This window comes from Lactuca sativa, chromosome 5 (genome assembly GCF_002870075.4).
Source record: "Lactuca sativa cultivar Salinas chromosome 5, Lsat_Salinas_v11, whole genome shotgun sequence".
NCBI classification, from domain to species: Eukaryota; Viridiplantae; Streptophyta; class Magnoliopsida; order Asterales; family Asteraceae; genus Lactuca; species Lactuca sativa.
This window is the reverse complement of record NC_056627.2, coordinates 220,795,882-220,819,166: the sequence shown is the minus strand read 5'-3', so window position 1 is coordinate 220,819,166 and position 23,285 is coordinate 220,795,882. Positions and strand designations below refer to the sequence as shown.

General features: G+C 34.3%; 2 protein-coding genes across 2 annotated transcripts; both read right to left on the bottom strand.

Annotated features, from left to right (window-relative positions):
• Positions 1-6,007: 6,007 nt before the first annotated feature.
• LOC111920903 (putative F-box protein At3g16210) lies at positions 6,008-7,921 on the bottom strand. Its single transcript, XM_023916475.3, has one exon. It carries the CDS (start codon positions 7,308-7,310, stop codon positions 6,129-6,131), a length of 1,182 nt encoding a protein of 393 aa, XP_023772243.2. The 5' UTR covers positions 7,311-7,921; the 3' UTR covers positions 6,008-6,128.
• A 9,569-nt stretch (positions 7,922-17,490) lies between these two features.
• On the bottom strand, positions 17,491-18,615 carry LOC111920793 (putative F-box protein At3g16210). The gene has a single exon (XM_023916357.3). The coding sequence runs from the start codon at positions 18,613-18,615 to the stop codon at positions 17,491-17,493; it is 1,125 nt and encodes a 374-aa protein (XP_023772125.3).
• Positions 18,616-23,285: the final 4,670 nt, after the last annotated feature.

Here is a 23,285-nt window from a genome sequence, read left to right as displayed (position 1 = left end):
AAGCCAAATGTGCCGCCAAAACCAAAGGCAAGAGCATTTCAAATGATCCTTGATGAAGCAGCTGACGATGCAAGGAATCAGGAGTAAGGATGGATATATAGAGATCGAGTTATGAAGAAGCCATATAGATAGTGTCATATGATGTAGCCTGTTAGAGGCATAGTCTAGGGTGAACTTGAACACCCATGTAATAGTTTCAAGAAATAATAAAATCTTCGTTTTGTTATCTGGTGTGTTAAATTGTTGGGTGATTTGCTGCATGGTGACTTGGGAAAACTGCGGGACAATAGTTGGGACGAGTATGAGTAGGTGTGAATGGTAGTAGAGGCCTATACTACCGGAAGCACAGGACTCACACTTGGATCAGGGAAAGTCACAAGGTTACCAAGAAGCTAGTAAATGATTTCGTTTTATTCAAGTATGTCGTTACCATTATTTCAGTAATGACTAAGAAGATTGTTGTTATCCCGACCCTAGTGGTCATATCCCATTGAGTCCGACTACGATGAGTAGGTTACGTGGTTCAGAGAACCAATTTTGATGTAGCGTCCGACTTAAACCAAACGATTGAAATCAAAGCGATCAATAGAAATATCACGCTCGTTGTTAAAGAAGTTGATAGCTAGAAATGCCTAATGTTAAAGTGTGATTATATCACATTAGAACATGAAGGAAGGCGTAGTCTATTTTAGAATTTAACTTTAGGAGACCTAAGTCTAAGTGCTGCAACGTACGATGATAGGTCATTAGAATATGACACATCGATCTATAGTAGTAACAAAAGAACTCATCTTAAGTTTGTACCCAGTAAGGATCGAGATTGTGACTTGAAGGTCATGATTTGGAGTCTAACCTATGGAAGAGAGCAGGTGCACGATCGAGTACTGCTTACAGTCAATGAGTCTAAGAGACAGACTTAAAGGAATATAGAAGTTATAATTATTACCTAGGATGAAGAGATGACGTATGGAGTCACTATATGAGCCCTGTTTCGTTGATGATTCCGGGACGTAATCATCCTAAGGGGGAGATAATTGTAACGCCCGCAAATCCGGGCTAGTCAAATTAGAGGCAATAGGGGCCGAAAACGACTTTTCGAGAAAAGATTGTTTAGAATAAATAATCCTAACCAAGTGGTAGATTATGTCACAAGGTTTTCATACATATAAGGAACGCCGAAATCCGAGTAATAACGAAGAAGTTATGACCCGTCGAAGTTTCGCGACAAAACCGGCACGATACCGGAAAGCGTAAATGGTGAATTTACGATAGAGCGAGATTTAGCCTTAGCAATCTAAACGAAAGTCGTAGAATATGTTAAACTAAGAGCATCGATAAAAAAGAACGCCCAAATCTGACTTCGTATGAAGAAGTTATGATTTTTCAAAGTTTCGGAATAGCAGTATACAGCCCGAAATTCGAATATTAGATCGACCGGTTTTTAGCCGACACGACCTAAACGAGAATCGAAGATCTCATTGAGAGTAGCGTAACGAGAAAAAGATGGGCGAAAACGGATGTCGGATGAAGAAGTTATGAGGATTTAACGGAACAATCGTGTCCCGACCCGTTAATAATATAAAATTTAAAATCGAGCCAAAGTTAGCCGACGGAGTCTAAACGAAACTTGTAGAGTACGTTCCCACCTTCGCGTGGATATAAATAACGTCGAAAATGGAGCTCGTACGCGAAAGTTACGAATTTTTAAAGTTTGTACTCGATTTTGCGAGATCTGATACGAATTCGCTGACGTGGCGCTTTCCCAGCCGTCCGATGATGATCGCTGATGTCGCCTCGGATGAGTGACAAGTTGCCCCTCGCTACGCCCAGCGTTCGGTCTCGTACGCGCCACGTTCGCTTAGCCGTTCTCGGTCCAGAAGAAGCCACGTCGCACCACCGAGCCTTCGCCACCTGGAGGTCTGATCCGAAGCTACGCCCCGTGTAAGGTCCTCGGTACGCCCAGCGTACTCCGAGGCTGCGGTCTATAAAAGGGAGGTGAAGCCTCTCGGATTTCTCACACCTTCCACCATAAGTTTCTCTCTCTACTTTCTCTCACTAACCCCCAAACCCCCCCCCCCCTAAGCCCTAGTTAAACCCCTAGCACCCTAAGGAAGCCCCGAGGCTCCCGGAGTCCCAAGCAAAAAGAGTTTTTCGGTTTCGAAACGCTGCTCCAATTAAGTTCCGGTTTTCAATAAAATTCGCTGTAAGTGTGCTACGCTTACGTAATTTTTAATATAGCTTTCAAATAATTATAGGAATGTTATTAGGTCCTTAAAATAATTATTTGGGCTATTATTATGAGTTATATTAAGCATTATTAACGCTTAATAATAGTCAGACTAATTAATTTGTCGCGGTTATCGTTAGACTAAACCCTAGTGGTATTGGTACTAGGTTTTATCGAAGGAATATCGTTTTGAGAGTATCGAGGCGTTGTCCGAGTGCTGAGTCACCACCTACTCAGGTGAGTGCATAGTTACTTTCAGCTTACACATAGATATGAAGTATCTTATATAAATTACGTGCTATGTGTGCATATTATCTGAATACTTGCTATCTATGCTGGATGAGCGTTTTATACATGTTTTCAATGATTTAAACTGTATATGTACTTTATATCTTCAAAATGTGTTGGGTAAAACATGGGTAGATGCAATAGTTGTTGTGTGACAAAATCAAATAATGAGAGGCCTCGTTATAGCTGTTCTTGATGATCTAGTCATCTAGCGGAGTATAGATCACGACCACGGACTATTCTAGACAGTCCAGTGGAACACTAGCAGGCTCGCAACCTGTAGTTGTTTATTCGAACTGTGTGTTTATTTGAACTGTATGTTTATTCGAACTGTGTGTTCATTGGAACTGTGAGAACTGTGTGCTCACCAGGTACACTCCATCCCAATGATAGTCCTTTGACTAAGTCCCTTGTGTTAGATGTTTTAGGGACATAATGTGAGGATAACGGGAATGGGTAATTAGGTTGATTGTTTGATGTTTAAAAATAATAATTATATTATTGTGGGTTGAAAACCCTATGTGCTCACCAGGTTTCCCAACCTGACCCACTCAGTTTATTTATATCACAGGTGTTGATATAAAGTGACATTACACTGAGAGATTTAAAGAGATGTAGATCACTAGTGTAAATAATTGTAAGTTATGTTTATGCTTATGTTTCTGTATTAACGATGACATCCCAAACGTTTTAAAATGAAATAAATACGTTTCTTCGAAAATGCTTTAATAACGTATTTACCATGTTTTTCTGGGAACAAATTCCGCAACATTTTTATAAAATGAAGTGCTCTGATTTTTATAAAGCATAAACAAAATCGGTCTTTTCTTGCCGTGATTTTGGGGATGTCACATTTTGCTAGTGCAGGCACATTTATACTTTCCACTCTACTTAAGCCCAGAGAGATTATATTATTATTACTTACTCTGCTTGCTCTCTATCCTAACACACATAAATATATATATTATACCACACATGGACAAAGCATACATAGGGCCAGGGGGCTATGGCCCCCCATAATTTTTTTTATATATAGTCCATAAGTATTAAAAAGGTTACATATTATGCCCAAAACTATAAAATTTGACTTTGGCCCCCCTGTTCTTCAATTTTTATACGTATTCTATCCCCCCCCCCCCATAATAACTTCAAGCTCTGTTACTGATACCACACTAGCTCTCTATCCTAACACACAAAATTATATATTGTACCACATGGTATAGTGAGGTAACTCAGCTGGATATTAGTCCGAACATTGACAGTTATCTAGGCAATTCCATTGTTGGTTCAACTGGAGGGTAACGTGCCTAACTAGTACTAACCTATAATATTATAACTTATTAATTAATATGACAATATGGTATTGAAAGCTAGATATTTCTGAAATCCAACATGGTCATTCTAGACACCTCTCCCGTAAGTAGATCCATCAATATTATAACTGGAGTTACTGATAAAAGTTTGGAAATCGCATTGACAAAACTCTAACTTGAGAGCTTATTCGTCGAGCTCTAAAATACTCCCAACAACCAAAATACCATAGAATCTAAAGAAAAACCGGAGGAAAGGTTGAATACTTCAAACGAAAGGTTCTGAAGTGATGTGAAGAGGAATGAAGGTTGAAGGGGTGTTTATAGGCTGAATCTCGACCATCCTTCTACATCCGATTTATATTCATACTTCTAATACTAATTCTCTTTAAGCCTACTGTTGCACTTAATTGATCATCTAAGATTCTCAATAATCTTAGAGTATTATGATCTAAGATTTGCAAGTTGGAGTTCTATTTCATATTGCGATTTCATATTTGCAAGTTACCATGAAGCAAACCTCTTAGGGAAACCGACAACGAAAGTAGAAAGTTAGAAAGGTCTTGTTGGATTTTTCGATTTGGTTTCTCTTGAACTGGTTCCTTGACTTTGATTTTTCTTAATCTTTTTCTAATTTCATTCTAAACTCGTTGTAATCAATCTTCATCAATTAATCTGGTTTTTGTGTACTGTGGTTATGGTTTGTTTTGGGAGTTTGATTTTTACCTGTTTGAGTTCGATTATCTTAGATATCACGATTTTTTTTTCAACTGATTTTTGGCTATCGGGTGAGTTTGATTTTTATTAATGTGATTTTAATTTCTCTATGTACCTACTATCATATCAGAGGTCTGATTTCTCACTTTTATGGTATGTTGTAGGAGTTGGGTTTGTACCTATTTAAGTTTGATTACAAGAGAAAGGATACGTTGCAGTTCGATCAAGTCCAGAGGTCCAATTTCTTTTCTGTTTGAGTATGAAATTTGTTGGTTTATGACTGATTTTTGAGGTTTACTTCAGGTAAAACTTTTCTAGAGATATATTCTAAAATATTATGTTATATTTCTGTTATTTAGGAGTCATAGTTTTTTTATTTATTCTGAATATTTGGAGGCAGCCAAGCTTTATGATTTTTCCATTGTTTCTTATTGACAATAATGTAAAAAATGGATTCATATGTATGATGTTATGATTTATTTTCCGGATCACTTTTCGTGTAGAAAGTGGAAACAAAACCATAGTCTGTTATTTATTTCTTTGCCCATCTTTTTAACTTCATTTGTGTTTTAAATATGTTTCCCCAAAAACAATTATTGGTTGCTAAAACCAGAAAATGAAAACCAAAAAGTCAAATCATTTATGAGGGAGAATGAATAGATTTATTGTTAGAAATCAAAATGTTTTGTAATTCATATGATCCGACTCTTGTTCAATTGAAAGGTAGATTATAACAAATGCAACATTGTGAAAGCATACAAAGGTAAAAGGATGGAAAAATTTTATTTATCGAGTTACAAATTTTGTTGAAAATGAAAAAAACAAAGGTGAAAGTTTTTGGACATCTATTCAAATAATGGAGTACGCAAGAAGAATGTATGTGCTCCCTAACATGTTGGTTGCATATAAGATTCGTCGGAAATAAATTTTCAAAACTGAAGCTTTTTAAATTGTATCTCCAAAGTACCATGACTCAAGAAAATTTGAGTAGATTGGTAATTTTTAATATCGAAAGTGATTTTTTACAAAATATTTATATTTGAAAATAAGAGATGTTTTTGCTTAAAAAAATGCATAAAGACATCGTTTTAGGTGATTTTTATAGGTTTTTTGTTTATATTACTTGTTTGATTATAAAATTACTGCATTTTGTTTTTTTATAAAAATTTTAAGTACCTTTTTGTCTATTGTACGGTACTTATATAAGTGCATACAATTATTATCTCGCCCTGGGTATTAAAAACCAATGCACCCGGCGGATTAAAGTAAATGTACATGTACCTTGTGTATATGTGTTGATTTACCACAACAAATGAAACAAGTCCAATGATTAATCGGACGAAACCAAAATGTTGAAATGCTGAAAATGTTTCTACTGCATTTTAATGTTGAGCTACAGTTTTGCATCTAACAAACAAATTGCAAGAATTAGCCAATACGTAGCTATGCTTTCTTATCACGAAGTTTAAGCTTACCATTGATGGTTCATTGAGTGACATCATCTCATGTTGAATAAGAGTGTCAAAGGAATTAGAAAAATAATATAATAAATCATCCAAATACCAAATTTTAGTTGTCTTTTTTCCTCAAGAAACCAATAGTTGATTTGCTTCGCAGGCGTTTTCTAACAAATGAAGGCTTTCGACACACTGAACAATCTCGGATATGAAAGAAGCGGCATGGAATTCCACTAGTCTTGATTGTGTCCCCATCTTAATAAGATAAACTTCCATCCCCTGATCATTCATAGCGGAAAGCAAAAAATCTCTATTGATGGTCGGTTGCAAAACTCCCATAATTGATCCTCCTTTAAACTGATTTTCTTTCGATTTATAAACGACAGACCAAGAATCATCTCTCCTCACCCAAATCCAACAATCTCTATAGTAACTGTTATTATCATACGTAGAAATCATTGCTAGAAAACCTTGGAAGGTTGTTAGTCTTGTCAATCTCTGAAAGGGTTCAGGCAATGGAATCATGCCAAAAACATGAGTGCTCAAATCAAATGTCATTATACAAGGAATCTCACTGTGATGTGATTCTGTATGATAACGATCTACCACCCAATGCAAAGCTCCATTCACAAAACATGACCCCCAAATGCCTCTCCTTACTTCAGAAAAAAAAGGTGTAGGGGAGGCAATCGCACACCAAGTGCCTGTCTTTAGTGAATAAAAATATGAACTTTCTCTGGGGTATGATATCTGGACAATCTTGTAATCATCACTGATTGGGTCGAAACCAAACCCAAGCGCAAGCCCAAACCCTTCCAAAGGGTCTCTAGGTCTCCACGGACAATTAGGCAGGCTCTGTTTGCGCCTTATTGAAGGGTTCCATAGACTAATTCCCTTCTGATGTTCACTCAAACAGAATATTCCATCACATGAACCAACAATTATGAAATCTCTGCTACATGGAAACTGGACTGCTGTTATACCATTGTATCCTTCTGTGGGACACATTGGCAACTGGTCTTCTGAATGTAATGTATAAAAGTCATCTGACAATAACGTACGGAAGTATTCAAAGCCATAACGAAGATGATGTCTGAAGAGGAGCTTTTGTGTGGATCGAGAACCGTGCATGCGGATGAAAGAGGGACTAGAGATATAAGAATACCATGATTTGGAGAGTGATCTAAACCGGAGGAGGGATTTGGGTGGTAGTCTTGTGAAGATTGCAATTATCAACTCTTGGCATAGATAATCTGACATTGTGTAATCCTGCATTTTTCCAAGGAGATGAAACTTCAGTACTGATAGCATGCACTCAAAACCATCTGTGTTTCTATTTAAAGATTTTTCAACAGGATCATGTTTCAGTCAAATCGTAAATTTTCTTAAATAAAATCAAACTAACTTATGTTCTCATCGTAATATCATTTACATCATCCATAAAATGGAAAAAGTAATTGGTTGTGAATGAAACAGGTATATATCGGGCTCTTATATATTTAGTGAGTTGCTTATCTCTGCATACAAATATTCAATAGAAAAAAAAAATGATCGTTGTTATCAACTAAAATATCTAATATACTTTCAAAAAGGTAACTAGGTATATTATATGAATCTTAGCCATCATCACATCAATTAAAAAGGCAAGAAAATAAAAACTTGAAGGGGAATCGACGATTAAAATCACACACCAGAGAAAGGAAGGAGAGGAAGAGTAAACTGATGATGAGGATGCTGCGGAAATCTTGTTGTGATAGCACTAAAACATCGACGATCGACCGAGTCTTTCTGGGGCTTAATTAGGTTTCATTTGGGCCAACGTTTCCCATGTTTTCTTTTTGTGAATAATGAAATTCTTTTTGTGATAGGATTTTAATGTACTTGTTTTGGGATATCTTTTTAAACAACTTTTTAACTTTATCTTTTTCAAAAAATCAAAAAATCTTAAAAGTTATTTGACAAATTGGAAAGTGCTTTTCATTTTAACTTTTGGCCAAGAAGGAAATAAAGGCTAGATAAAAAACACGCATTCTTATCTTTTTGAGATTTTTTATTTTTACATACCAAACACATTTTAAAAGCTTACTTTTTGAGAAAGTCCTTTTAAGGTATAAAAGATATCCCAAACACCCCCAAAGATTTTATTCCTTTAAAGATCAATGTTTTACTTGCTCATTTCATTTTTGCTCTAGCTTAGCGCAAGTCATATTCCCACATCTCTCATTCACTCTCCTAATTCTTAAACCTTGGAAATGATCACCTTTTATTCCTTTAGTTTCTATATTTTAAGTAAATATATAAAGATTATAATTTTATTTTAATAATACAATAAATATAGTAAAGGTAAATCAACTAAGAAGTTTACATATTTAGACCTTATAACCGATTTAGTATTTATCTTTTTTTTAATAAACTAAGTTCAAAAAACCAGAAAATATAGACATTTTGACCCCTTTACCCGGTAAATAAGTCATTCAACTTTCAAAAATTAAACTTTTGACTTAGATTTTAATTTTTATTACAAATTTGTCCAAACTTTACACTTTTGACGAATATTCAAAATTTATAACAAATTTGGTCCAAAGGTTACACTTTTGTCCTATATTTCAAAATTTTGTTACACTTTTGGTCCAAAAAATGTATTTATTTTTACATCTTTTTATTCAAAATTTTCTTTCGAATATGTTTTTTTTTTGCTTTATAAAATCATATTTATACAAAAAAAAACATATTTTCACATAAAACTTTCTTTTTTCTATATAAAAACTTTTTTTTTAAAAACTATTGTGTGCCAAACACATTTTATAATAAATACACATATATACAAAACCGTTTTTATAAAAAAAAATGTGTATACAAAGATGTATTTTTATACAAATGTATACAAACATGCTTTTATAAAAAAATATAGAAATACATATTTCATAGTAAATGTATTTATATATATATTTATGTATTTACATGCATACAAATAGGAGTTTTATACATTAATTTCGATATTTTTTATAAACACCTATTTTAAAATAAATATATTTTTATGCAAACATGTTTTTTACAAAAAAAAAAAAAAAAAAAAAAAAAAAAAAAAAAGAAGTATACAAACACGTGTTTTATAAAAATATATACAAACATGTTTTTATAAAAACAATGTATACAAACACCTATTTTTATAAAAATGTATACAAACACGCTTTTTAAAAAAATATATAGAAACACATATTTCATAGTAAAAGTATTTTTATATATTTATTCATTTATATGCACATAAACAAGCGTTTTATACATTTTTTTATAAAAACAGGTTTGTATAAAAATGCAATTATTATAAAATGGGTGTTTGCATATTTTTTTTTTATAAACTACATGTTTGTATACATGGTTTTTATAAAAATATGGATATATATATATATATATATATATATATATATATATATATATATATATATATATGCACTTAATAAATACCTAATTTTATAAATAGTTATTTCATATACAAAAATGTTTTTTTAAAAAGTCTTTATATAGAAAAAAGAAGGCTTTTATGTGAAAATATGGTTTTTGTATAAATATGACTTTATAAAGCCAACAAACATCCAAAACAAATTTTTGAAAAACAAAGAGGTAAAAAACTAAATTTAAGATGAATTTGTAACAAAATTTTGAAATCTTGGCCAAAAGTGTAAACGTTATACCAAATTTGTAATAAATTTTGAAATCCAGGCCAAAAGTGTAAATTTTGGAAGAAATTTTAATAAAATTTAAAATCTAGGCCAAAAGTGTAATTTTTGAAAACGTATTCAGTTTGACTGGTAAAAATGTCAAACTGAATACATTTTCCGATTTTTAGGACTTCATCGACTAAGGCTATGTTTGGCACACTAGCTCAAAAGCTGGTTGTTACCTGAAAAACTAGCTGATAGCTGAAAAGCTAGCTGTTAAATAAAAAGTTAGCCCATAGCTGAAAAACTAGCTAATAAAAAATAACATTTGGTAAAACTAGCTGAAATATATAAAATTACATAAAGGACATGAAAGAATATGTGTTTCTATAATTAATTAAGGGGTATATTTAGAAAATTTCAAAAAAAGCTCCTAAAAAGCTAGTCTAAGTAGCTTTTCAAAAAAACTAGCTTATAAGCTACTTTTTGGCTTACCGAATACGATAACATAAAAAAGCTAAAAAAAAAAAAAAAAAAAGAAGCTAGCTTATCAGCTAGTTGTGGCATTCCAAACATAGCCTAAAAATTTGTAGGACTTCATTGACTAAGAAAAAGACAATGACTAAATTGGTTATGAAGCCTAAATATAATGATTTTTCGATAGATTTTTGAACAAAATTTTTCATTAATTCAAAAGTAAACTAAATATTGCATACATATTAAAATGAAATACAAACATAATAATAATTAAAATAAGCCCAATTGATATATTTTTTTTCATAATTTCGTTTTTATCCTTGAAATCAAGGTGAATTATTCTCCCGAAAGATGATGGGTGCGTTACATCAAAAGTTTCATATCTCTTGAGTCTTTTCCATCATGAGCTTCGACATGACACGGGGCTAACTCGGACGAGAAACAACTGCAACAAGATCTGAAGGTTTTCAGAAGGTCGGACACATTACATAGAGTTTCGGTGAGATTCAAAGTAGGACTAAGGATAAGGCTCTGATATCATGTGAATAATCTAAAAGTCTAGAAAAAAAACTTGCTTATAGATAAGCCTCAATTTATATACACATAACAACCTAGTGTTAGGTAATCTCACTGTTGTAAAAATTCCGACTAGGTCCCGATTAATTCATAGGCGCTACTCGATCGATTAGAGGACGTCTAACGATTAATCCTAGCATACATACTGAATGAAACATTATAAAATGATGAACTTGTAACATTTTGAAGAATTTTTATCTCATTGGAAACTACTGAGGCACGATTAGTGTTGTATTAATCATATTCACCTATTTTGTTATCATATCAGTGGTATTTACATACTTTGATATGATATTAGTCATATTTAATTTTTTAAAATTCAACAAATTAGCAATTAATGGACCCCGATTAATCTCCGCCTAGTCGGTTAATCCCTTGACCCCAGTCCACCGACTAGCTTATGTCGAGCGTTTTTTACAACCTTGGGTAATCTTGACATGGATATGCTATTTGAATTATGGGTATGGTTCAAATAGTTAGGTTTGTTTGTTTTTCTGGGACAAAATATATGCAGTTTGCGGACCACATCTGTAGACCGCTGCAGTAAAAGAGGTGGATCGTACGTCTGTAATCTGAAAGAAGAAGACTGTTTGTTTTTTTAACACCTGCGGGCATCTAAAATAAACTAAAATCTAAATAAACAGTTTTTTAACATCAAAGTGTTTTTTTAATCTTTTTATGAAGTTATTATAGATAATTAACAAATATGGTCAAGTTTTATGTACTATTGTATAAAAAATGAAAATAAAATGGTACGAATTAATGTATATGTTTGATAAAAACTAACAATTTTGGTCGCAAAGTTACACCTTAACATTTTAATTAGGGATCAAAGAATTTAACAAATAAGATGGATGGAAATACACAGGGCCGGACCAAATGTATATAGGGTCCGGGGCGAAAAGAAAAAAAAGGGCCCTTTATAGATAAATATAAAAAATATTCAAACAAATATAATTTATTATTGACTATAAACACATTCAATTAACAATAAGAAGCAGACTGAATTGTTTATCTTTTGAGCTAGTTTGAGTTTGAACCAACTTTAGGTCCTAAAAATCATATTGCTAATAATTTTATATATATATATATATATATATATATATATATATATATATATATATATATATATATATATATACACTATATAGCCCATAAATTTTGGGCCCTCAGGAGTCGTGGGCCCTGGGCGGTCGCTCGGGTTGCCCACCGTCTGGACCGGCCCTGGAAATACACTTCGATTTTAAAATAAAAAGTTTCAAAATTCTCATTTTACTTGTCTATTAAATCAATTAAAAACGTACCGTAAGTATTTTTTTCCAAGAAATTAATGATACTGCATTAAATAATAACTTATAAAATTTGGCACAAAAATATAAGTCAATATTATCTTTTATCATATTTGTAAAACCAGATTCAATAACCATTATTGTAATAAATCTTTTGTAACATCCATAAAAATAAAGCCAATTTAAACTTTTTAAAACATTCAAAAACCATTAGTCATTACAAATCTGTTTTCAAAATAGTTTCATATCAGAGTATCCCAGAAATACAAATCAAAATATGAGGAAATGTACGGTCACGCCTTCGCCTTCCCGCAGTCATCCGCTGTACCTATAACGATAATCGATAAATGTAAGCTCGAAGGCTTAGTGAGTTACCCCCAAAGTACCAACCTCATATAACCATAACATATCATATAACAAATACAGAACAACCATGTATCTCAAGTCTACAATGTGACTGGTCCGCCCGCACCGAGCCTTTAGTCCACCTGGTCCACTCTCTGAGTCTACAGTATGACTGGACCGCCTGCATTGGGCCTTCAGTCTATCAGACCCACTCTCCGAGCCTTGACACGTCTAGACCGCCCTCTCGGGGCCTTCAGCATATCCGGACCGCTCGCCGGGCCTTCAACCTGACTATGTTCCCTCCCTGGTCTACAGTCTATCCGGTCCACCCTGAGTATGTTGGCCTACAACACAAAGCAGGACCCACCTCAACCCAACCTCTATACCAACAACATGTGCACATAAACAGATAATCACATAATAGTCCATAAATAACCAAATCGATATAACCGGCCACTAACATAGCAACATCCTAACCAGGATACCGACCTAACCGGTCGCTAACATATCATCATCCTATAAACAAGCATACCGACCTAACCAGGTCACTAAGCATAGCATAGCATATCACCATCCTAACTAACAGGATGTAAATCAGTAAACATGACATGCAATAATTTGAACACAATCCATAAAGGGTCGGCCTTGGTGCCTTAGACCCTATTGATAAAGTGAGGATAACTCACCTCGCAACTGACGAACTGAACCATGAAATCACGCTCCTGAAGCAATGCCCCAAACTCTAACACTTATAACCATCAATGATCCATTGCCATAAATATCCAATTTACCAAAATGCCCCTCAGAAGTCAAACTCAGTCAACCCTGTTCAAAGTCACAGTCAATGGTCAAGGTTAACAATCCATGTTGACCTCAACTCGTCGAGTACCCTCAGCCACATGTCGAGTTCCTTGCATAACTCGACCACTCGCTGAGTCACTCATCTGACTCGTCAAGCTCACATCAATCTTCAACGGACTCGCCGAGTAAATCATCTGACTCACCTGGTCTACGACAATCTCCATTGAACTCGCTGAGTCCCTTCAGTCCTTCATCTATACAGAGGCTTTTTAAGCCATGCTAAGGCTCCAAATTGTAGATCCATCTTCCTAATGCATGTTTATCATGTAAAGTTGCAAACTTTACGTGCATGTATGGCTCTAATGACTCATTATGCCAAATCCAACTTGAAATGGAGTCTAACTAAAAAGGAAAGCTTCATACATGACCAAGCTCGAAACTTTATGAACCTAGAACCCAAGAAGGGTCCAAATTTGAAGTTGCAACCTCAGATCTAGCTCATACACAACCATAACTTCATAACCAAGCCAAAATAACCCTAAACTTCACCCATATGAGATCTAGAAATAAAAGAGGCCAAGATCACGAATTGATACCTCCAAGGAAGCTAACTGAGGTAGATTTTAAAGATCCCCCACGAGTCCCTTGTTGCAAGCTACTTGACCTTCAAACATTCTCCACAAAATGCACTCTCCAAAGCTCAAAACACACGCACAAAAGCTCTCACACGGAAGAGGGGTCTTCTGGGCTCTCAAGGGGTTGTAAAAGGGCTAAAGGAGGCTTATGATCCTTTAAATAGGGTGTAAAACCCTGGAAATTAGGGTTTCATCCTCTAGCACCTACTTGTCGAGTCCCTTCTTGGTATCGCTCGCTGCTACTCGGTGAGTCAGGCAACCAACTCGTCGAGTAGCCCTGAACTCATGGAAATTTATAACCATAAATTGATACTCGGGAAATCGGGGCGTTACAATTCTCCCCCACTTGAACTAGACTTCCTCCTTGAAGTCTGCTATGGTGAACATCATCAGATAGTGCTCCCACATCTCTGCCTCCGGCTCCCGTGTCCACTCAGATCCTCTATGGTGCCCCCACTGTACCTTTACCCAAGGTACCTCCTTGTTTCGCAGAACCTTCACCCCTCTTTCTGGAACCCATAAATTTGGAATTCCCGAACCCAGTCTGACTCCCTGATAGACCTCATCTACTGAACCGATGTCACTTCCATACCATTTATCCCAACTTTTGATAATTCGAGGTTCCCATCAAAACAAAACCGCAGATTACCTTCTGCGACAATTCAATGCCTCCATAGATCACCAACTAACATACACCGAGCCTTCGGCATGACTAGGATGCCTCTTAGAGCCTACAGCCTCCTCGGGCTGCTCATCGGGCGTTTGACCTAACTGGGCCGTCTACTAGGCCTTCAGTCCAATTGGACCTTCCTGGCCCACTAACCCTCTGTTCGAATTCTACTTTCCCTTGAACCTTCGTGCCTACGACTTACAGTTGGCTCGCTGCGACTTACAGTTGGCCCACACCGGGTATCTTGGCCTACTGCATTGAGCAGGTCCGCCTTACCCTTCCCAACCAGAAGTGTTGCGATATATAAATAGGAGCAAGATCTAACAAGGTTCTCAAAACCTGTCGAACAGGGAAGCTTTATCCAAGCAACCCTCGATTTCCGATAACGACATTATACTTTTCCCCTGCAATTTGGGCCCACACTCATACTTAAAATCCAAGGACCTATCCTTGCATCCCACTCAACTCCTCTGATTCGATGCAACCTTTCGTTATCCTGGGTGTTAATATTCTTTCACCCACCGCTAAGACTACCAGTCTCTTATCTGTTCAAGCCCCCAGGTCTACGGAACCAGAAAGATAGGACAATCTAATCCCCAGCCTTCCTAAGCCGAAGAATATCCATTCGGATCTACTCCGAGTCCCGAACTGAAGCATTAATGTTCGATGAGATTACCAAGATCCTCTGTACTCCATCTGATTTCTAATAACCACTTCCGATCAGACCAGAATTGCACTGGAGTCTTCGGTCTACTCCAGCAACACGCTCAAAACTTGGAACATCCCTACTGACTACTATAGCATATCAGTCTATTCAATACTCGCACATAGATCTACAACCACATACAGAGTATGCAACATGATTGGACCGCCTCACCAAGCCTTCAGTCTATCTAGACCACTCTCAGAACCTTCAGCATGTCTGGACCGCCTTTCTGGGCCTTCAGCCTGTCTGGACCGTTCTACGAGCCTTCGGCCTGACTGGTATGCCCCACCGGCCTTCAGTCTATCCGGACCACTCTAAACTATTGAGCATCACCCGGGGCCACCCCTCACGGTGCTCCCTCTCTCCTATACAGCCTGTTCTTACCCATTTGGGGCTTCGAACTCCTGATCCATCGTGTGGATCATAACCCCAGTCTAACCCTAGGCGTCATGTTGATCGCCCACCCTCTCGGAAAATCATGGTATGATTCTTGACCCGCGTATCTTCCATTAACAAAACATGATTTCCCTGATAACACTTTAGAAATCAAAGGGGTAGGGGAGGCAATCGCACACCAAGTGTCCATCTTTAATGCATAAAAATATGAACTTTCTTTGGCGTATGATATCTGGACAATCTTGTAATCATCACTGATTGGGTCGAAACCAAACCCAAGCGCAATCCCAAACCCTTCCAAAGGGCCTCTAGGTCTCCGCGGACAATCAGGCAGGCTTTGTTTGCTCCTTATTAAAGGGTTCCATAGACTAATTCCCTTTTGATGCTCACTCAAACAAAATATTCCATCACATGAACCAACAATTATGAAAGCTCTACTACATGGAAACTGGACTGCTGTTATACCATTGTATCCTTCTGTGGGACACAATGTCAACTGGTCTTCTGAATGTAATGTATAAAAGTCATCAGACAATAATGTATGCAAGTATTCAAGGCCATATAATTCGTAATAAAGTTGATGTTGGAAGAGGAGTTTTTGTGTGGATCAAGAAGTATGAATGCGGATGAAAGTGGGGCTAGAAATACTAGAATACCATGATTTGGAGAGTGATCTATACCAGAGGAGGGATTTGGGTAGCAGTCTTGTGAAGATTTCAATTATCAACTCTTCTCATAGATAATCTGACATTATGTAATCCTGCATTTTTCCAAGGAGATGAAATTCAGTTCTAATAGGATGCTATCAAAACCATATATATGTAATCCATGCAATCTCCGCCATCAAATCTTAAACATCGTTAATTGACCGGAAACTTTTACAGTTTCTTTTTTGCGTTGTCTCATCCCATTGGATGGGGAGGTGGTGTAATCTCAACCGAGTCCTCACCGATGTTGAGTTCAAACCTGATAGGCTGATATGACCATCTGACGATGTGTGAGAGGTATCAAATGCTCTGGTTCATTTGGAATCACACGTAAAGCATTATGATCTCTGGACTTCATGTCACTTTTTGCATTCTTTGAAAATGTTGCAACTCACGGAAAATTGAAACATTTTGCATGTTCACGACGGTAAATTTTAAGTGGCTTGCCCAAAATGGTTGCATCATTATCACCACTACGCCAATCTCACTTCAAGTTATTAAACAAAGTGTTAAATTCCATAACAACTTTGTTCATATTTCTCCATTTTGCGTGGAGTTGATCTTTTGTCCGATACTATTGTTTTTTGATTTCAACAACGAAGCATTTTGTTATTTTTCCTCAAAAAGGTTACTATTATTGGTCGTTGCTGATCGTCGAGTCATCGGGCATAATGACCCAAGGCTAAAACCTTCTCTTATGCTTTTTTAAATAAGGAATAAGCCCTTAAACATTTAACAAAAGGACTTATGCTATTTCAAATAAGAAAGTTTTTATATAATGTCGTCAAACTATTCATTTTGTTTTCATTTTTCTATTTTTTAATAATATCTTATTTTATCCATTTAATTGTCGTTAAATTATAAATCCTTGTGCTTTTTTACTAATTAATCTATTTTGTTAAAATATAAAACCAAAATGGATTTATTTTTCCAAAAAAAAAAAATACTATAAAAACGATTAAAATGAACAAATATCACATGATTGAAAACAAATCAATCATACAAAATTTAGAAGACCAAGATTTTGCTAGGTAGGGAACACGAGAAACAAATGAAACCAGTCGCATGAATCATTAAGATTATGCATAAGGCTAACCTTTTTTTGAATGGCTAATCTAATCTACTCTTAATTCCACCTTATGTCCCAGTCTGGAGTTGAACAAGTGATATCGTCAGATAAGAAGCCTTTTGGTTACCTGCATCGCTCAACATCTCATGTCCAAACAAAGATTAAAAGAATTCAAGTCCATCTAATACCAAATTTTGCTTCTCTTTTACCTCACAAGCAGTCCCCATGTCTAACAATTGTAGACTCTCAACACACACAACAATGTCATCTATGCAAGAAACAGCACTGAAATCCACTAATCTTGATCGAGTCTCTATATTGGGCTTACAAACATGGAACCCCTCAAAAAAAATGTTGAACAACAAGTCACCATTGTTGGTCAGTTGCAAAACTCTATATATTCTTCCTTGAACTTGATTTGTTTTCAATTTAAAGACCAAAGACCACGAATCAACTCTCCTCATCCAAATCCAACTTTCATCATCATCCTCACGATAATCCATACAATAAGAAATCACAGCTAGAGAACCTTGGATGGTTGTTAGTTCTCGTGTTTCCCAACTGGTGTCTAGCAATGCAATCGTACCAAAAACATGAGTGCTCAAATCGAATGTCAATATGTAGCAAATATCGACTATGCCATTTGATTGACTAAAATAAGGTTCTACCTCTACAACCCAATGCAATGCTCCATTCACAAAACACGCATTCGATAACACCTCGTGAAACAAAGGAGTAGGGGAAGCAACTGCACACCAAGTACCTGTCTTCATGGCATAAACAAATGAACTTCGGTTGTGTATACTCACAATCTTGTAATCATTGGTAATTGGGTCGAAACCAAATCCAGTGTGTACCCGAGAAAAGGATCTATGAGGACAATCAGGTAAGGTTAATTTGCGCCTAATTGAAGGGTTCCATAGACTAATACACTTTGCTTCTAAATAATCGAACACACATAGAATTCCATTACATGAACCAATAATACAGAAATCTCTCCTAAAAGGAAACTCAACTGCAGTCATACCAATGTATCCACGTTCTAAGCACAATGGCAATTCATCTTCTCCATGAAATGTATAAAAGTCTGGTTCTTCATTTTTGTAACTACTTCCGTGTCTGAATAAGAGTTTTTGCTGGGATTGAAAAGTGTGTATGTGGATGAAATCGGGGCTACAAATATAAGAATACAATTTTTTGCAAAGTGATCTAAACCGGAGGAGGGATTTGGGTGGTAGTCTTTTCAATATGTTAACAATCAACTCTTCACATAGGTAATCTGACATTGTGTAATTCTGCGTTTTCCCAAGAAATCATATTCAGTAGTAATATGGTGCAATCAAAACTAGTGATGTTGTTTGCTCGGTTTAATAGGATTTTTTTCATGATTTTTTACTATCGATGATATAGAAAGGTATCAATAAATTTATCTATAATTTGATGTCTCATGTGTGACAACAAGTATTTTATTATGCCAAAATAAGATGAAAAAAGAATCTGAAAACAAATTAATTAAGGATTACTACTCGATAAAATCAAAAACATTATCCCGAAAGAGTGTTTTTTTAATCAAATCACAAATTTTCTTGAATGAAATCAAACAGAATCAATCTAGCTCCGTTATATATATTTCAAATTTACTAAGTGTGCTAACTCTTAATCAATGTAGACAGAAACGTTTGTTCGAGTTTAATCAAAATAGGAGTACAAATCATTAGATTTGAAATGAACTTATACTTCAAATTCAAAACCTGTTCCAATATTTTGGATATATTTTCTACCTGTAAGCATATACCCTAATTTTCACATGGTAAGTACATATAATCCATATATATAATTCAAGAAAATTATTAGAAGTTACCAAAAACTGTATTGTGATATTGTCACACTTTTTTTTAAAAAAAAAAGAAGAAAAAAAAAACTCTGCCATATGAGCAGCCCATATCAAACATGCCCCAAAGGAAACGCCAACGTGGGAGGTACTTCCCAAAACACTACTGACTTTCCAGTGTAAAATTTCATGATCATCATCACCATAGTTTTGGAACGGGTTTTTGTCAAATATTAAATATCAAAAATTGGTCATGGCGCAAATAATTAAAAAATGTATAGTTTTACAAAACGCGAATCCCGCCTAACCTAATCAACATCGCATATATTAAAAAACAAGAAAATTTAATCTTAAAAGGAATCAACGATCAACAATATCACTCACCGGAGAAAAGGACCAATACACGATGATGATGAAGAAGGTTTTAGCAAGAAGACGTCGGACGATAGACGGGGTAGTTGTCGACTTCTCTCTAAAGAAATGATCCGGAGACAAGGATGACTGGTTTGGGCTTAGATGCACTAACCCTTAAATAGGTTTGATGTGGGCCCAGTTCAATAAATGAGTAATATAACACATGAAGATTTTGAAAAAAATAACAACAAATTTATTATAGGAAATCTCTAAAAAAAATCTCAATAATTACGGAAGAGTTACATTTTAGTCCCGATATTTTTTATAATGAAAAAAGTCCTGAAAACCGACAAAAAAATTTGCATTTTAACCATTTTTGATTGGTTGAAACCGGTACCAAATTAATTTGGAACTATTTCGTAAACTAACACAAAATATTTGGATTGTTCTATAAACAAAAATATTATGACTTTTTTGCAAATAAAACCCTAATTATTATTATTATTATTAAAAATATTAAAAAAAATACTAATTTTCAAACTTGTGATTATTAATATTGTTAATAATACTTATATATGCATTTAAATGAAAAAAATAATAATAAAGACATTGTTTAAAGATGGAGGTAGAGGAGATGATGATGCTTTTAGCATTGAAATCATGAATGTATGTTTGTATATTTTTACTTTGTATATAGTCAATTCAGAATATTAATGCTTAACAATTTAGAATAAGTTACTTTTTACTAAACAAGATATTGTAATTAATACTTTTGAATTTTGATATGGACTACCTTAAACTATTTATAAACAATTTTACAAATATGCAACTTCTTGTAAATTGATAAGTATTAATATTTTGAATTGAAAACAATAATAACAAATGTGAAATGATCAAAGTAAAAATATACAAGCAAACATTCATGATTTCAATGCTAAAAGCATCAACATCTCGTCCACCTAAATCCTTAAACAATGTCATTAATATTATTTTTCCATTTAAATGCATTTATATGTAATATTAACAATTTTAATAATAACAAGTCCAAAAAATAGTCTTCTTATTTATAACTTTAATAATAAAGATAATAATAATAATAATAATAATAATAATAATAATAATAATAATAATTTTGTTTATAGAAAAGTCATAATATTTTTGTTTACAGAAAAATCTCAATATTTTGAGTTAGTTTACGAAATAGTCCTAAATTAATTTGGTACCGGTTTCAACCGGTCAAAAAGGGTCAAAATGCAATTTTTTGTCGGTTTTCAAAACTTTTCATTAAAAAAAAATCTTGGGACTAAAGTATAACTTTTTCGTAAATATTGGGACTTTTCTAACAAGTTCCCAATTTCTTATCTTTGAAACATGACCATTATGCCTCGAATGCATTCCAGAGCGAACTTCAAGATAACGAAGCACTTTGGAGTGTCGTTCCGAAACAATTAATATTTTTTGTTTGTGTTTATTTATGTTTTTCTTTTTATAAAATGTATATATTACAAAAAATAATGGTGCTTGATAATTTTTAAATCAACCAAAACTAATAATTAGTAAAGCTGATATGTTTTAAATAATTACATATAAATCTAACAGAACTAATAATTTTTAGGGAAAATTTCATCCATATATTCTTATAACCTTTAATTTAATAATATTTAATACGTATTATTTTGAAAATAATTAATTTGTAACATTACAATATCACCATTATCCCACATTGTTATTCTTTACCTATTTACTTTACAAATCCTTACAAAATATTGACACTCACATTCAAAATAGTTTATTAATGATTTTACCTAAATTAAAGAACAAGAGGAAGAAAAAAATTTGTTTAGAAGAGAATAACCACAGGTCTTCTAAATCGATTGTAGGAGATGAAATATTTTTTAGCATTCGATTATGAATATGCAATCATTAGGTTTTGTTAACGATTATGTGGAATATGAAACAACGAATAATAATTAGGTTGTGAATAACCATATAATGAACGAGGGTATTGATTCTGGGAGGGATTGCATAAGGGTACTTTTAGTAATTTAGTTATAATCTCATTTAAAGATAATTTTTGTAATTTTAAATATATTAATTTCATTAAATTAAGTATTTAGGTATAAATGTGAGTTTATAGGTTATATATATATATATATATATATATATATATATGTATGTATGTATGTATGTATGTATGTGTGTGCGTGTGTAATTTTAAGTTTTATAATAATATAAATGTAATTATGAAAATTTACAATGATATATATGAAATTCTCCTTAATTTTCAAATATACCAAAACTAATTACCAGTGTTTCATATGTTTTAAATAATACTGATGTTTCATATGTTTTTTGTAACACCCAGAATCAGAAAGAACAAGAAAGGAAAGGAAACCATAAGTCAAAAGGGGTCAACTCGTCGAGTCTAGGGAAGAACTTGACGAGTCGGAGCAGGATCCGTGAGCAAGATTAAGTGACCAACTCGGCGAGTTAGCAAGTGGACTGGCGAGTCAGGTCTGGGTTGGGAAACCCTAATTCCGGGACTTGGTATCCTATTTAAACATCTTACTCTCTTCCCTAGGGTTCATTACAGCCTCTCTCGTCCAGAACCCCAAAACCCTAGCCCCCAACTTTATTTTTGGAGCTTTTGGTGAAGATTACGGTCCATTGGAGTGGATTTTGAAGGCTTGGAAGAAAGGAGCAAGGAAGGAAGTGTAGATCCAGCCTTCATACTGTTTTGGCAACTTTTAGAAGGTAAAAAGTTTGGACCTTGAGCTTTTAATTGATAGATCCCCTTTCTAGTTTGCTTTTAGTCACATTTGGATCATTTCCAAGGTTAATCCGAGTATTAAACCCTTGAGGTTGGATTTGGACAACAGATATGGACACTCTTGTGCTTTAGGAGCTCAGAGTTGCTGGCTTTATCCAGCTAAGATCCCATTTCATGACCTAGGTTTTCTTTGAAGCTTGGATTAAGTGTTTTAGCCCCATAACACCTTGCATGCACGTAAAGTTAGCAACTTTAAGTGCAATGCTAGCATGAGGAGTCCAGATCTATGAGTTGGAGGTGTTGGGATGGACTATAATCGACAAAATAAAGATGTCACAAGATGGACTCGATGTGACAACCGTCAAATTCAGGTCATTCTCGGACTTATGCATCTTTTCATTAACCATATAAACACATCATGTGATGGCCTAGTAGTAGATATTAGTTCATAATCTTGCAAAAACTTGGATCCAACAAAAATCTAGGACTAATATACTTGACTCTTACAATTCAAGTGAATTGTTCAACTACTATAGAGAACGTCAATACCCGAATTTAAAAAAAAAATAAAAACATTGATACAATTGAAAAAGGTTATGAAACCCTAAAATAAATTAAAATCTTCTAATTTCACTTCATTATATTTTTAAATAGCTAACAAGGTCCTAAAACCCTAAAAAGTCGTAAAAACCTAAATTTTATAAAAATTAACACCTTAACTCCATAAAAATTTATTATGAACCTTATAAGATCAATTTAAGTTAAAAAAATTAGTAAATATAATCATGGAAAGAAAATTTAATTATTAACATTTAACCCTAATCTACAAGTTGAATGTCAAGATTTTATGAAAAGAAAACTAGGTTAATGTATAGTTATAAAAATATGGAAAAAATTATAAAAATAGGAGAGATTATAATTAGAAGAAATAAGTGAAAGAGAGACTCTCTAATACCCTCAAAAAACTCGGTCTCCCCTCTCCCAATACATCCTTCCCCTTC

Bases quoted from the DNA above. Each gene is read 5' to 3' on its own strand.
- LOC111920903 (XM_023916475.3), bottom strand. From the start codon at position 7,310: ATGCTATCAGTACTGAAGTTTCATCTCCTTGGAAAAATGCAGGATTAC.
- LOC111920793 (XM_023916357.3), bottom strand. From the start codon at position 18,615: ATGTCAGATTACCTATGTGAAGAGTTGATTGTTAACATATTGAAAAGA.